We start from the raw sequence: 13782 nt of genomic DNA on the forward strand, positions 1-13782 counted from the left end.
GCTCTTGGAGCACTTGTCATTTACCATCAGTTACCATAGTAACAGTGCTTCTCAGGATATGGAAAGTGAGACCCCAGTTGCTCACACAATTGATGATTTAACAATGCATGCAATAGTGAACTTTTTCTGTTTCAAGAGAGGGGCATGCCAATTTACTCCTACTAGCACCAATTCAAGTTCCTTGTTTTTGTATAGCCTGCATCGCAGAGCAAGACGACAGGTGCAGGCACTAGCGCCGTCATCAACATTAAAAATCTTAACCAACGTGGAATTCTATTAAACTTGGATATAAGGATAATCAAGTATCACTGATCATCTTGAGTTGCAGGTCACATGATCAAGGTCAAGGGTCATTTAGAATTTCCTGTTGTTCCCCCCCCCCCCCTTTTTGAAAAATTATTCGTCTCTGATGTTTTCAGAATCAGCGATGCTGCTACATAGAATTCCGTAATGCAGACGAGACAGTCATTCCACTTGTTCACAGTATGTACCATAGGCCTATAAGTGGTTTTCATTCCCAATATGTATGCAAACCTTACCAGTTCTAACCAGTTCAGGTGATTTTATTTAAATTGTTCTCTTCTTCTGTGTCACTCTGATAGATGCATCGAGAAAAGGAATACACGGATCTCAAATATACTCAAGAAAAAACACCCGTTCTCCTTACTCCCTGCAAACACAGAGATAGCCATTAAGTAAGTCATTATCTCTTTTATGGTTTGTACTCCATGAAATTGTTTCTTTTTATTTCAGTAATTGTGAGATGAAGTTTAAAGATGCAAATTCTGCAAAGGAAAAAAATTGTGTTTCCATTCAAAATATACATTATCGTTCATATGTTATCTTTGGGGCATAATGGTAACCATCTTGGCATACAGGTCAGTGTCTGTCTAGCTGTTAGAGCATTGGACTCATGATCATAAGGCTGTGAGTTTGAATCCCTGCTCTGCCATTTCAAAATTATTTGAAATGAAATTAGAAGACGGCATTGATGGCACCTATATGTGCTATTGATAGCACCAGTAGCACATATAGGTAGAGGCCTGCCAAAGGTGCTTGCATTGTTGGTGCAACCAGCTTGAACAACAACCTGTTAATGAAGACCACTCTGACTCTTTCCTCGAATAATTGATATCGTACTTCAAAGCCTGTCCAAAACGACCCCTTACCTAGTCAGTGGTTTTCCCCAACTACATGTATGTGCCCAACTTCCTTGTGCCCTTTGACTTTTCTGTAAAGACGTGTTTGTATGAATCGGCATTTACATTTTGATCCTTGGCAGAAAGCTTGGTATCCGATGGCAGCTGGTCTTGACGGACTCCAACAAGACCGAATACTGCTTCAACCATTCCGATGCATTCCACTTCCCCACGTCATCCTCTGTAAGATGGTACAGCCTTGACCCTCCTCCCGTGACCTCGCTCAGATGCCTGGCCATCTACGCACAGGCACCGATATTCTTCAACAAAGATGGGTTGGCAGCTGATAATAGGTGGGTTCAGCAGCCTCTGCTTATTTCCTGTACTGTTGAAGTTAAAGGTCGCAAAAAAAGTCAGCAGAAATGGCTCATTTTCAGCTTATGAACCATAAAAGAAGTAATCCATAAAATCTGGTATGACAGCAGCCAAAGAAAATATATTTTGATGAGATGTCATCTCTCATCATATTATTAGATTTTCTTTGAAGATCAGGGCTCTGTTCTTATCATTTGCACTACTCTATGATTAGACAATTATAGAGTTATATCTACAGCCCAAGATTGGTTAATATTAACCAATGCTTTAACAGAAATTGTCAGTCAGTCAGTGAGTGCTGACAACTTTCATCACATAGTCCTTGTACAATGGTAGTAAAAAAAAATACCACAGGAGTTGTGTTACTTTCATTATATTTAGAGTCAATGGTCTCGGGGGAAATACCACCTAGAGATTTCCTCATTGGAGATATTTCTTGTTCTCTTCATTCCAAATCCAATTTTGATGAGGCCAGTAGCAATTTATGTGAGGGCTTTCATTTTCACCCTATTTGTGACAATTTAATAGTTCATTTCCCTTTGCTTTTGTGTATTTTTTCCTACTGCTCAGGCAAGAGAACTCCACATGGTCAAAACTTTGTCTAGTTTCATATCCATGATATAAATTGTTGAAAATGATATGTTCTCTGAAAATTGCACTGTGTATAGTTTACACTTGGAATTGACATTTTAAAATAGCTTTGATATTTTTTTTAAATTATTTTTCAGTCCGTGTCAACGTGCTCTACTTCTAGAGCAAAGAATCAAACCAAGTGACCTAACCAAAAAGCCGACCATTAAGAGTGATGCTGTCAATGTGTGTACTATGGATGGTGGGATCATATTAGCTACATGGAAGGTGAGAGATAGATTCAGAAATTTTTATTGCAAATTTAAAGGGATGAAGATTTTATGAAATACAAAACCAGTTTATAGTGACCTTTCAATGAAAAAAATCAAAATGGGACCCACCATACCTTGCTAAGTTGTAAGCTATATACATCAATTATAGTAGCGTGGAACATTGTGGCCCAGTTGATTAGTCTTCTGACAGATGGTTGTGGGTTTGTATCGCAGCCATGGCGTAATTTCCTTTGGCGAGAAATTTATTCACACTGTGCTACACTCAACCCAGGTGAGGTAAATGGGTACCTGGCAGGAATTTATTCCTTGAAATGCCACTGCACTATAAAAGGCTATTGGGCTAAGCCAGGGTAATAGTATCCAATTGAGCGCATAGGGACGCATTTGGCATAGATATGCGCTGTATAAGCATGTTGGCATTATTATTATTATAATCATATTACACATTTATGTAATAAATATAGTGAAAGCTGTCTATTGTGGCCACCCAAGTGAATCACAAAATATGACCTTTATAGACAGATAGCTGCTATAGACTGGTTATTATGCACACAGGCGGCCATTAACACAGGTTTGACTATTAGGCCCGTATTCTGAAGTCAGGTTTAATTTAGATCATGGTCTAAATCTGTGCTAAAATTATGGGAAGCCAAAAGTGTCAAAATTTTTATTAAGTTGTATGTTTCTTATGTTTACTGTGCTCCTTCCTGATTCATCGATGGTGCAGACAGTAATCTATTTATACTTCCTACACAATTATGAATGATTTGAGAGCAAATGAGCTGAAATATGATATCTCTACTGTTAGTGATTTATGTAACAATTGGCTATCCATACTTAAACCACAACTTTAAACCTGAGTTTAAATTAAATCCGACTTCAGAATATGGGCCTAAGGGTTTAATAGTAAGGCTTAGGTTTTTGAGGTTTTAAAAAATGTGGGCACTGACCTTCAAGCGTCCAGACAAATCTCACATTTAGACAAAATGGATTGGTGAGCAAAAAATAGATCAAATGGTGATTAGACAAACTGAATGTTAAACAAGCTGGGGTTAGACTGACTGAGAAGAAACCAAATGAGCACAAGTGGGATTGTTACAGCAATTGAGATTAGACCCAATGGCCTGTATTCTGAAGTCGCGGGTTTAATTTAAACTCTGGTCTAAAGTTGCGGTTTAACTATGGAAAGCCAATTGTGACATAAATCTCTAACAGTAGAGGTTCATAGTATCAGCTCATTTGACTTTCAAATCATCCTTAACTGTCTTGGAAGGATAAATACGATAATTGTCTTCACTGTTAAAGAATTAGGAAAGAGCACAGTAAACATAAGAAACATATCCTGTAAACAAATTTTTACATGTTTGGCTTCCCATAATGTTAGCACAGAGTTAGACCATGGTGTAAGTTTAACCTTAGTTCAGAGTACAAGCCATTGAGCAGAATAGACCATTAGGCTATAAGCCATCAGCATGTTCACACTTTTTCTTTTCTTGGTTTGCATATATTGAAGTTTACATAAAAATTGAATAAATTATTTGAAAATCAGATAATTTAGAGATTTTATGTTGTTATTACATATACTGTAGGAAGGAGGAGAGATTGCCTTTGTTTCTCTATGTCTTCACCATCATGGTATCGTACAACGGGCGGTCTATGGAACCTCAGATAGGTAAGCTTGAGATACTACCAACATTAATTTCATACAGGATAATAAGCTATACAGTGGTGCTATAAAAGTTAGTGAACCCCACCGGAAAACCATTCCATCATGCTGAGTGTTGTACGTAAACAACAACGCTACAAAGTGTCCGAAGAGTCGAGAGAAACAAACTTTATTGCATGTAATATTACATCACCTGGCTTCACCATTAAATATTTTAAAGATGGCATAATTTGAACACTTTTAAATATGTTCATTTTCTGGTTGGGTTCACTAAGTTTTTAGCACCACTGTATATACATTACACATAAAGATGCCAAGACATCTGATTTGTCAAAATTGAAGGCATTAGAGGTGTTAAGAGTTCAGCTCTAAAATAGATTGAGTTTTTCCCGATTTTTTTTTTTTAAACGTTTTTCAGCATGTATTCAGGGTTTTTTTAATCAATTTCCTCTGTCCACATTTTTCGGAGCCTTTGTAATTTTATATTTTTCAGCTCTTGGTTGCCAGACAGATGTTGCATATATTGACTTGATGTAGCTCTACATGCAAATGAATTGCAAATTCTTTTTTCAAATTCATTACTAAGGTGATACTTTTTCATTTTCATTGGGCTTCTGATAATTTTGTTTGAACAAGAGTTGTAGCTGGATCTGACATTCATCTAAGTGCAAAATGTGTATTACTGCCACCCATGTTGATGGAGCTAGTCCTATTCTGCAGCAAGCAACTTTTACACTCAACAAAACTTTATAAAAGATGTAATTTTTCTATCTTTTCTTTTATTTGTAGAATGTACATCCCTCCAGCTATCAAACCTAGGCCTGATGACATAGATTCTGAGTATGGTAAGAGACAGAAATTAGTTTTATGGTTAATTAGGTATAAGGTTAGAACATGATGCATTTGATAGATAACATGATCATTAAGCGGATACAAACCAAAAAGACCCAGGAGATCAGAGAAAGTTTCAGTCAACACAGTCATAACATATCTGTCTATTTTCATCTAATATTCTATTGATTCTTATGTTAATTTTGTAACAAAGTCCTATGGCACTTAATGTTCGATGTCATATGTGAATAAAAAATATGTAAAGAAAGTTCCAACTGGTATTCGTACTGATCAGAATGACCTGACAACTTTGATTTAAAAAGGTCCCCTCATCTTTTTTTATTATTTCATCATTTATCACTTTTTTTATACCCTTTTCCACTTTTAAACCTATTTGTGACGTTTATGTCTCTTTGGCATTTATATTTGAATTTTAGGTTGATTTTATACCCACTGCCAATATTTGCTGATTTTCCTCTTTTTCATTTACTTTTTTAAAACTTTTATTTTGTCTTCCTTTTATCTTTTTTAAATGTCTTTGCTCTTATGCCCCCAACCAAATGGGCATATACACATTTTTGGGTGAAATGAAATAATCATGTCATTTATTTGAAATGTGTAATTTATGATTGAGATCATGAAATCGTTCATTTCATGTTTTCATCTACATTGTACAGTCCAACCTCTCTTATCCGGATCTCTCTATTATCCGGATGCACAATTGCCAAGATTTTTTTTTTCAATTCAATCTAGTACGTGAGGAAATGAGATTTCAATCTAAACTCAATCCTATACGCAAACTCACTTTGATTACATATATTTTCCAATATAGTCTACCTTCAACAACATTGTTTCTCATGAAAATATATCACCCAAATCACCGACAGAACTAAGGCAGGATAATTTTCCAGGAAATCAGGGCGCAGCACAAACATTTCATCACGATTTCTTTTTGTTTCCCGGGAAAAACAACACATGTCTCGCTAGCTAACGCTAGGCCTCAATACGGACAGCGCCATCTATCATGTTTGAGCCTTACAGTCAGTATAACAATGGCTGATATTGCCAAGCTGCGATACCCGCCGCGATGATCTAATTGTAAAACTTAGTTTCATCGAGTCATTCTCTTTCTTTCGAGGTATGCTCTATGTATACCTCAATCATTTTAGCGGGTAAATTATCCAACAGTTTTGGCCATCGATCGATTTCATTTCCGTAAAAATACCGCCTATAATTTGCACTGACACTGCAGTGAATACTGTCTGTACGCCCACTACAATAGATAACGTGTAGCTACCGCCGTACCGTTGAGGAGGCAGCAGCTGCGTGTATTTAATATTGGGTCTCTCAGATCCGGATAAATCCCTTATCCGGATTGGTGCTGGTCCCAACATGTCCGGATAAGAGAGGTCGGACTGTACTCTGGAAAAAAAAAGATTCAAAGAATGTCAAGCCAAGATGTTACAGATTCAAATAACTTTGTCTCTACTTGTCAGGCTTACATGATTATACCTGTATCATGGAATTAAGAAACCAGAGGAATTCTTTCTGGAGTCAACAGTTCTTGAGGCTACATGCAAATAAACAAGAACAAGGTACGTGTCCCTCACACATTAACAAGTATTTTTCCCCCATTTCCATATTATATTGCAAAGAGAAGAATTATTGCCAAGGTATTGATGTAGAGGTTGGTTCCATGACATTTGCTCCGGCGATAATTGCTCCGATGGAAAATCTACTCATTAAGCGAAACATAAAACCTATTCCCAAAACTAGATAAATCCTGATCCTAATCTTTACATCATTCTGAACCAAAAACTGTATTACAATTCTAACTTAACTCTATGCCATCTGAGATACTAAGACTGGGGCAGTTGTCACAGAAGCATATGTTGTGTCACCATAGAGAATTGCTCTGTGATACAAATTAATTGTGAACGATACTTAATATTTCTGGCTTTTATGATTTGGATTTTCAAAATGTTGAGTAATCATGCTTTATGTTGAACTGCACAACAATGTGCCATCTTAGTTGTAACCAAACAAACAACATCACAGAATAGGGATAAAGCTCTTGAAAATAGACATTCCTGCCTGCTTTTACTAGTGTGTAGTTCAACGCTAAGCTGATGATTTAATGTGATATTTCATATTACTTATATAAGATTTGAATTTTTTATTGATTGAATTACTTTTCGGGGGAAAACTAGGGATAAAACCCACCTTTCACAAATTATCTAATATTTTATGTCAGCATTCATCTGAACCGTTGTATCAGTCAATTTTGGTCAAATTGTCGATTTTGAGATTTTTGCAGAAAGTGAAAGTACAAGTCCTATTCTATTCATAACTAAGTTTTGAGGCATCATATTGTTTTAGTTTCTGAGGTACGTGGGGATATTCATGGCGATGCCATGCGCAAATCCCCTAGGAAACGTGTACTTTAGCGAAGCAAACAACAGCTGCCCACACTTAATATGCAAATGCAGAGTCAGTAAAACCGTTGTATCGGCACTGCATTGACTTTGCACGTGAAAAAGTGTTACAATGTTTTGACTGATTGCGCACATTGAAATCGCGGTCAAGGTTGACGTGTCCCCTATGGCGTTTTTGTACAGGGGTAATCTAAACCTCTCAAACCAAAATTACCAAGCATGTAGCTGTTTTGCGATATATTCTCTGATCCTTGGTTTTGTGTAAATATTAGAGATACCAATGTCAAGCTATTTTCTTGGTCTTTCCAACCATGTATTTTTCTAGCAATGAATATGTTATAAGGCTGGGGAACTAAGTGTGAAAATTACCATAAACTTTGAAGTTGATTTTCTCTGAAATGGGTTTGCACCGTCGTATGTGTGATATATCGGATGACCGTCGACACACAACTGTTACAGCATTTATAGTGTTGTAAAATCCAAGTCATTCATTAATCCTTCCAATACTGACATTGCTTAGAATGTAAACATGTCATATGTCTTCAGAAAAAAATACGACAGGGGTGGGTTTCATATTCAGTGGAAATATACATGTAGGATCACCCAGAATGTGTAATACTTGATCATGTTGGATTACAAACTCTTAAAATTCTTCTGTTCCTTTATTTCCACTCTAGTTGATGGCTTCATCAGATTTAGCCCTGTGAGAGCGGATGTTGTGACCGATCATTCGTATACCACCAAGAAGATACAGTTCCCATGGAAAACAGATGTATTCAAAGGAATTATAAAGGTGTGACTCAATTCTCTTCTGTTTAATACTTATTGTGTTTCATTTTCATATTGATAGTTTAGTTACTTGTTACTTGACCAGTAATGTTGATGTGAAATTCAGAAAGATTATTATTTTCTCACTTTCAAAAATATCCTAAACTAATTGGTGAGATGATATACATGTATATATTGATTACATCATCAATTTTGGTTGTGAGCTGATTGTCATTTTCTTTCATGGAATGCACTTGGATTGGATTGATAAATAAATTTACACTTTGTGTCATTTGACCAATATTGTATAACATGTTCTTATCATAACTTTTAGTGTGATCCTCCTTTATCAAAATGATGCTACTTTTTATCAAAAAGTAGATACGCAAAATAACAACAAAAGTGTTTCTACAGTATTAACTAGCTACTACATGTATGTAAAAATAAAGTCGATCCATTTTACTCATGAACAAGTGAGTACATATTATAATGAAATTATCACTTTTCAAAGTTCGCTGGAAACTGAATTTTAGCATTTCATGCCATTCATTCAATGTACTCAATCAACAATGATATGAACATAACCTCTTGTGTTTTGGATGGTAAAATGTTATTTATCATCTCTACTTTGATAGGATTTTGCTGTTCTTGATTGTACAATCTTTGATGAATTTCAGCAACCCATGTGGTGTATAAGGTGAGGATATTAATACTGTAAGAGTTATGTTCACACTTAAAGTTGAATTAAGAAGACGATTCCAAATATTGAGATATTTACATTAATAGCAACCTTACAACCCCCCAAACACTAATAGGTGATTCGACCCCCCATTTTCTTTTTTCAAAATAGTGAATTTGAACGATTTATCCCTACCCATTTTCCCTGAGTTCGCTCCTGCAATGCCTACCGAGACGGGTGTTCTTTGAGTGTGACGTCACCGGGGGGTATTCGATCCCGGTTTAGTAAACAAGGCAGTGCCGTTTTGTGTACTACTATGGAATAACTGCAGTTGAAGTTGTATCTGCGAGCCATAGAACTTGCAAAGAGGAAATGATTAAAATATTTGTGGCCGTACTATTATTCCAAATATGTGAATTCCCTCAGAATGATACCATAGACCCTAAAGGAATAATTTCAAGGTGAATAATATGAAATTTGATCGAGATCTTCTCACCAGTCGATAACGTAGCAGACGTGTTATTATGACATATTTATCCGCGTGTGACGCGGCTCTTGCAAAAAAACACAGTTGGTTGCGGAATTGCTTTGTGCCGACCGGCCGCCCGCTCCGGCGCAGCTAGCTGTCGAGCTACCGTACCGTTCTTGTTGTCTTCAACCATAGAGATGTATACTAATTACTATATATCTTTCTGTCTTCAACTCACTTCCGAATTGCGTTTGTATGTGTGACGGTGACCCCTAGCGTAATTAAATATAGAAAACAACTCAGAAGGCCGAGAAAGAATACTATACGTTTGGTTCAAGATTGTTCTGTGGAATGAGCTATGAGTGGAAATGATACAGAGGATATAAAAGTGGAGTCAAAGACAAAAGAAAAGAAGAAAAAACGCCAGGGGATCGCTGCACGGCCATGAACTAAGTCGACATACCAGACCATAACAGTACACTCAATGCCTGGGTGTTGTGTGTACTAGTATTATGCGTTCAGCGCGCGCTGAGCTAGCCGCCGGAATTACTTTCCAGCTACTCACTTGATTGAACATCGTGATAAAATAAATGAGAAATAGTGAAAATATCATTCAATAACTCACTGTTTGCTATCTTACATCATGATTGAAGAGTTCATGGTGGTTATTCATACTGTTTTTTATACAGGGAAAGTAAAGATTTGTACATATCAGTCCTATTTGTTTGATTTGAGTTGCTTTGAAAAAAAATTGTAAAATATCTTTCTCTCTCTGCATAGCATTTCTGTATGACATTCAGGCACCTCTTATACTAAATTCCCCCCGGTGACGTCACACTCCGAGTGACTTTTCTGTACACTCGTCTCTCGGGCTCTGACAGGTGGCTAATTTCATAGACTTTCAAAGCAAAATATCGAGAAGGCAGAGGATTATTGTGACATGCTATGTGTTTGAACAACTTATATATACTATATATTGTATGTAGAACCTATATTTATGGAAACTCACCCCCTTCTTAATTCAACTTTAATAGTTATTGGTAATCAAGTAAAATTTCATGATCTTTCTTTTTGTAAATTAGTTAATTATATTTTAAGATTGTGCTAACACATAAAAGAGTGTGTATACCAAAGAAATATTTTATGTGATTATTTTTTTGTTTTCATTATCATAATTGTCACCATTGTCATCATTATCGTAGTCATCATCCGTAATAAAGTTGTAATGGAGAATGTTTGGATATTTATTTTTTCTAAAGCCAGGTACAAGTTTCATAAAGATTTACAACTATGGAAACATTGTCATTATTTTAATTACCATGAAAACCTTGTTTGTGAATGGCTGATTAGTCCTGTTACCATGGTAATTGCCATAATGCCAAAGTCACAATAGTTGTTCATAAGTCTTTAAGAAACGGGTCACTGATGTTATGTTTCCACTCATTCTAACATTAACTTTAATTTGCTACGTATCATGAATAATCTTCAAATTTAATCAAGTTTATCATGAGGTCACAGGCAACTTAACAAACGATTAAACATGGAAATACACTTTATTTCTTAAGTTTCATTTGCATAGCTGGATGCTTCATAAAACCCTTTTTAGGAAAAACGTAGGCTTTACACTTTGGCGCTTCATATTCCAGTCATTCTAAACATCTATGATAACTCTTTAAGTTACGAAACACACCTTGTATTAATTCACAGGAGTAAAGATGAGTTAGTAGTCAATGGAATAGCATAAATTTCTTCTTTGTTTTTTTCTACCCATAGTTCCCCTGTCGTCATATTGCCTGATGAAAATGCACCAGGTAAGCCTGTTTAATAATATTTTTACCATCTATTAGATTGTCATTTTTCCTATTTATCAGGAACAAAGAATATGGCTAGCTCTATTACAAATAGATTGCTTCCAAACTTTTGTTCTTTTTCTTCTGAAAATTAATGAAGTACATGAATTTCATGAATAAATATTCATAAAATATGTATATTATTGATATTTGATATTCAAGATGCTGCATTATTGTAGGGAGTTTAAAGACTTCTGATAAAATAAGTAAGTGATAAGCACTATACTAGCAAATAAAATTATTATCACTATAAGCTCTTAAGTGTTTTTAATACTTATGTCTTCCAATCATTAGTTACTATGGATTATGAGGGTGAACCATATATAATCAGTCATTCAGCCCATAAGGGTCAAATTGAGATCCGTATGTTCTGGGTAAGTTTAATGTCATTTATAAGGACACTTATATTGTTCATGTTTGCAAGTTTGTCTAAGGTACAAATGAGAGGGAAGGGGAGGGAAAAGTTTTGTCAAACTGTTCTTGAAGGCTCACTTGACTTTGCCAAAGAGTTTTGTTGTGATGAACCAAAGGAGGTTGCAATTATTTGCAGCTAACTTTCAAATGTGCAGATACAGACCCTTATTCTCTTTATTATCAAACCTTTTTTTTTTCAATTCATGGAATACTTGTGCCAAATTGAATAAAGACTATAGGAAATACAGAAATTCCTTTATTGTGAGAAGAAAGTGTAGTGAGTTCTTATACAATGCTGTGATGTTTTAGATGGGTCCGATGGACATTAATTTGAAATATCCTTAACATATTAAGAAATATCAGATATCTAGCAGGTCATATTGAAGGCATGACTTGCCCTGCCACCATTCAAATAGGTTAGGTTCTTGATAAGACTATAAACATTAACTTTACCTCACATATACAATTTTCTAGAACTTTACAGCTTATATTTCAATCATTATGAGATAGAAATAACTAGATTTCACTCTTATTTTAGATCCCTGATCGTGAGCAGCACATCGTAGTAGCTGTCAACATTGATATGTCTGTCAAGACAATCAATGATTGGTTTGGAACTCGGTACTGACAGCATTCTACTGCAGTACTCCGCCCTGGTACTCCTCCTTTGGGATACATCCGGGCACATTCTAGGTCTGTCCAGCCTTGTCTGCACGACTGTGCCAGAGCCAGCCAGAGTGCATCCACAAATTGCTCAGATACCAGATTCACACAACGTCATGTTGTCAGCTGGTCTACACTTGTGTCTACTTATCATGTGGTCTCACCCCGGATGGCCTGATCCTATTGTGTGAAACTGTGTATACGGCAAAGTCATGGACAGGACTTAAAGTAAGCTACAATATTTTGATAATTTAGATCCTCTCCATCAGTAGAAACATTCAAACTTAGACTGAAAACCTATCTTTTCAACTAATCCCCTTACATTCTTCTTTCCCTTTTCTAAATATGTTTTCAAGCATTTCATAAGCTCTTAATTACAGCGCAGTAGAATGTATGCACATAGTTTCTGCGCTATACAAATAAGTTTATTATTATTAATTTAGTACAGGTTTTCAGATTAATATTGAACAGTATTTTTTTTTTCATTTCATTACGGTCCTAGAAATATGTAGGGTCAAAGGTTATTTAGGGTCAATATTGTAGTTGTAGTTCCAATACCAAAAACTTATTAAAGCAAATTTAAGATTTTTAATTTTCGAGATGAATTTGAAACTATTTTTGACTTGACTTCAGGATTAGGACTTTGTTATCAAATGAATGATTTTTTTTTCTCTCTCTTATTGAAAAATTATGCATCATATATGGAGTTGTTTTTCAGAGTCAGCGCTGCTGCTCTATTGAATGGCGTAATATGGGCAAGACTGCCAGAGGTGTTCCATAGGTCATATTACATTCTCCACGAATAGAATGTCAATAACTTCAAAACTCAGTGATTGTTTTCAGTTTTGCCATTCTAGGAGTCGTCCCCCTTTTTCAATCCAATCCTTTTACTGGACTAGACAAGCCAATTCATCTTTAGTATTTGCAATTGCAATGTAATATCTAAAATGGTACTACATTTACAAGATTTAAATCTATAAGAAATTCATCTGTGTAAAAAATGGCACCCAAGGCTGAGTAGGTACTTCTTCTTAACCCTATCTAAACTGGGCTATTTCGGACCAGAATATACTCTCAGATCTCGGCTGCTGATTGCGCGATCGCCGAGAAAATTTGCACGCACGTAGAGCCAGATGTAAACTACAATACTGTTTAGTAAAATTTTCAAAAAATCAATTGTTTATATTTTTGATTAATTAATTATGCAAATAAGCGTATGAAATTTGCCCTAAATTTGTTTGTGTATGTTTTTGCCTTTTTATCAATTTATATAGCTAGTAGAATGCTAATTTTTGGTGGGAGTATCAATAATTACATTTCTAACAAACATCTACAAAAAAATTGCAAAAATATGATTAATTTCTTATGTATTTTATTGTTTTTTTAAATTCTTATGTATTTCTTCGTTTTTTCAAACCTTTGTTTTTTATTGTTTTTTCTAATGAACTTCGTCGGAAGCCTTTTGCGATCATAAATAGCATAAAATAAATCCATTTAAACCTACAAAAGTAAAAATAATCATACATTTATTTTTTGCAATACCGTGGTGAGTGCGCCTTACAGCTGTCCTCCCACTGCTCTTGCAACTTTCACTTTATTTTTCTTGTTCAGCTGGAATTGAGTTATAAGA

General features: G+C 35.5%; 1 protein-coding gene across 1 annotated transcript in view; it reads left to right on the forward strand.

The window, feature by feature from the left end:
* The window catches only part of LOC129278355 (F-box only protein 15-like), a 31024-nt gene that overhangs the window by 8143 nt on the left and 9099 nt on the right, over positions 1 to 13782 (forward strand). Inside the window, exons 6-16 of the mRNA XM_064095025.1 lie at positions 603 to 695; positions 1283 to 1492; positions 2243 to 2372; positions 3967 to 4049; positions 4833 to 4888; positions 6371 to 6469; positions 7987 to 8102; positions 8713 to 8774; positions 10999 to 11036; positions 11370 to 11449; positions 12028 to 12380. Coding sequence (XP_063951095.1) covers positions 603 to 695; positions 1283 to 1492; positions 2243 to 2372; positions 3967 to 4049; positions 4833 to 4888; positions 6371 to 6469; positions 7987 to 8102; positions 8713 to 8774; positions 10999 to 11036; positions 11370 to 11449; positions 12028 to 12117 — 1057 coding nt within the window. The 3' untranslated portion in view covers positions 12118 to 12380. The remainder of the gene's footprint in view (positions 1 to 602; positions 696 to 1282; positions 1493 to 2242; positions 2373 to 3966; positions 4050 to 4832; positions 4889 to 6370; positions 6470 to 7986; positions 8103 to 8712; positions 8775 to 10998; positions 11037 to 11369; positions 11450 to 12027; positions 12381 to 13782) is intronic.

Source organism: Lytechinus pictus, chromosome 2, assembly GCF_037042905.1.
Source record: "Lytechinus pictus isolate F3 Inbred chromosome 2, Lp3.0, whole genome shotgun sequence".
Taxonomy (NCBI): Eukaryota; Metazoa; Echinodermata; class Echinoidea; order Temnopleuroida; family Toxopneustidae; genus Lytechinus; species Lytechinus pictus.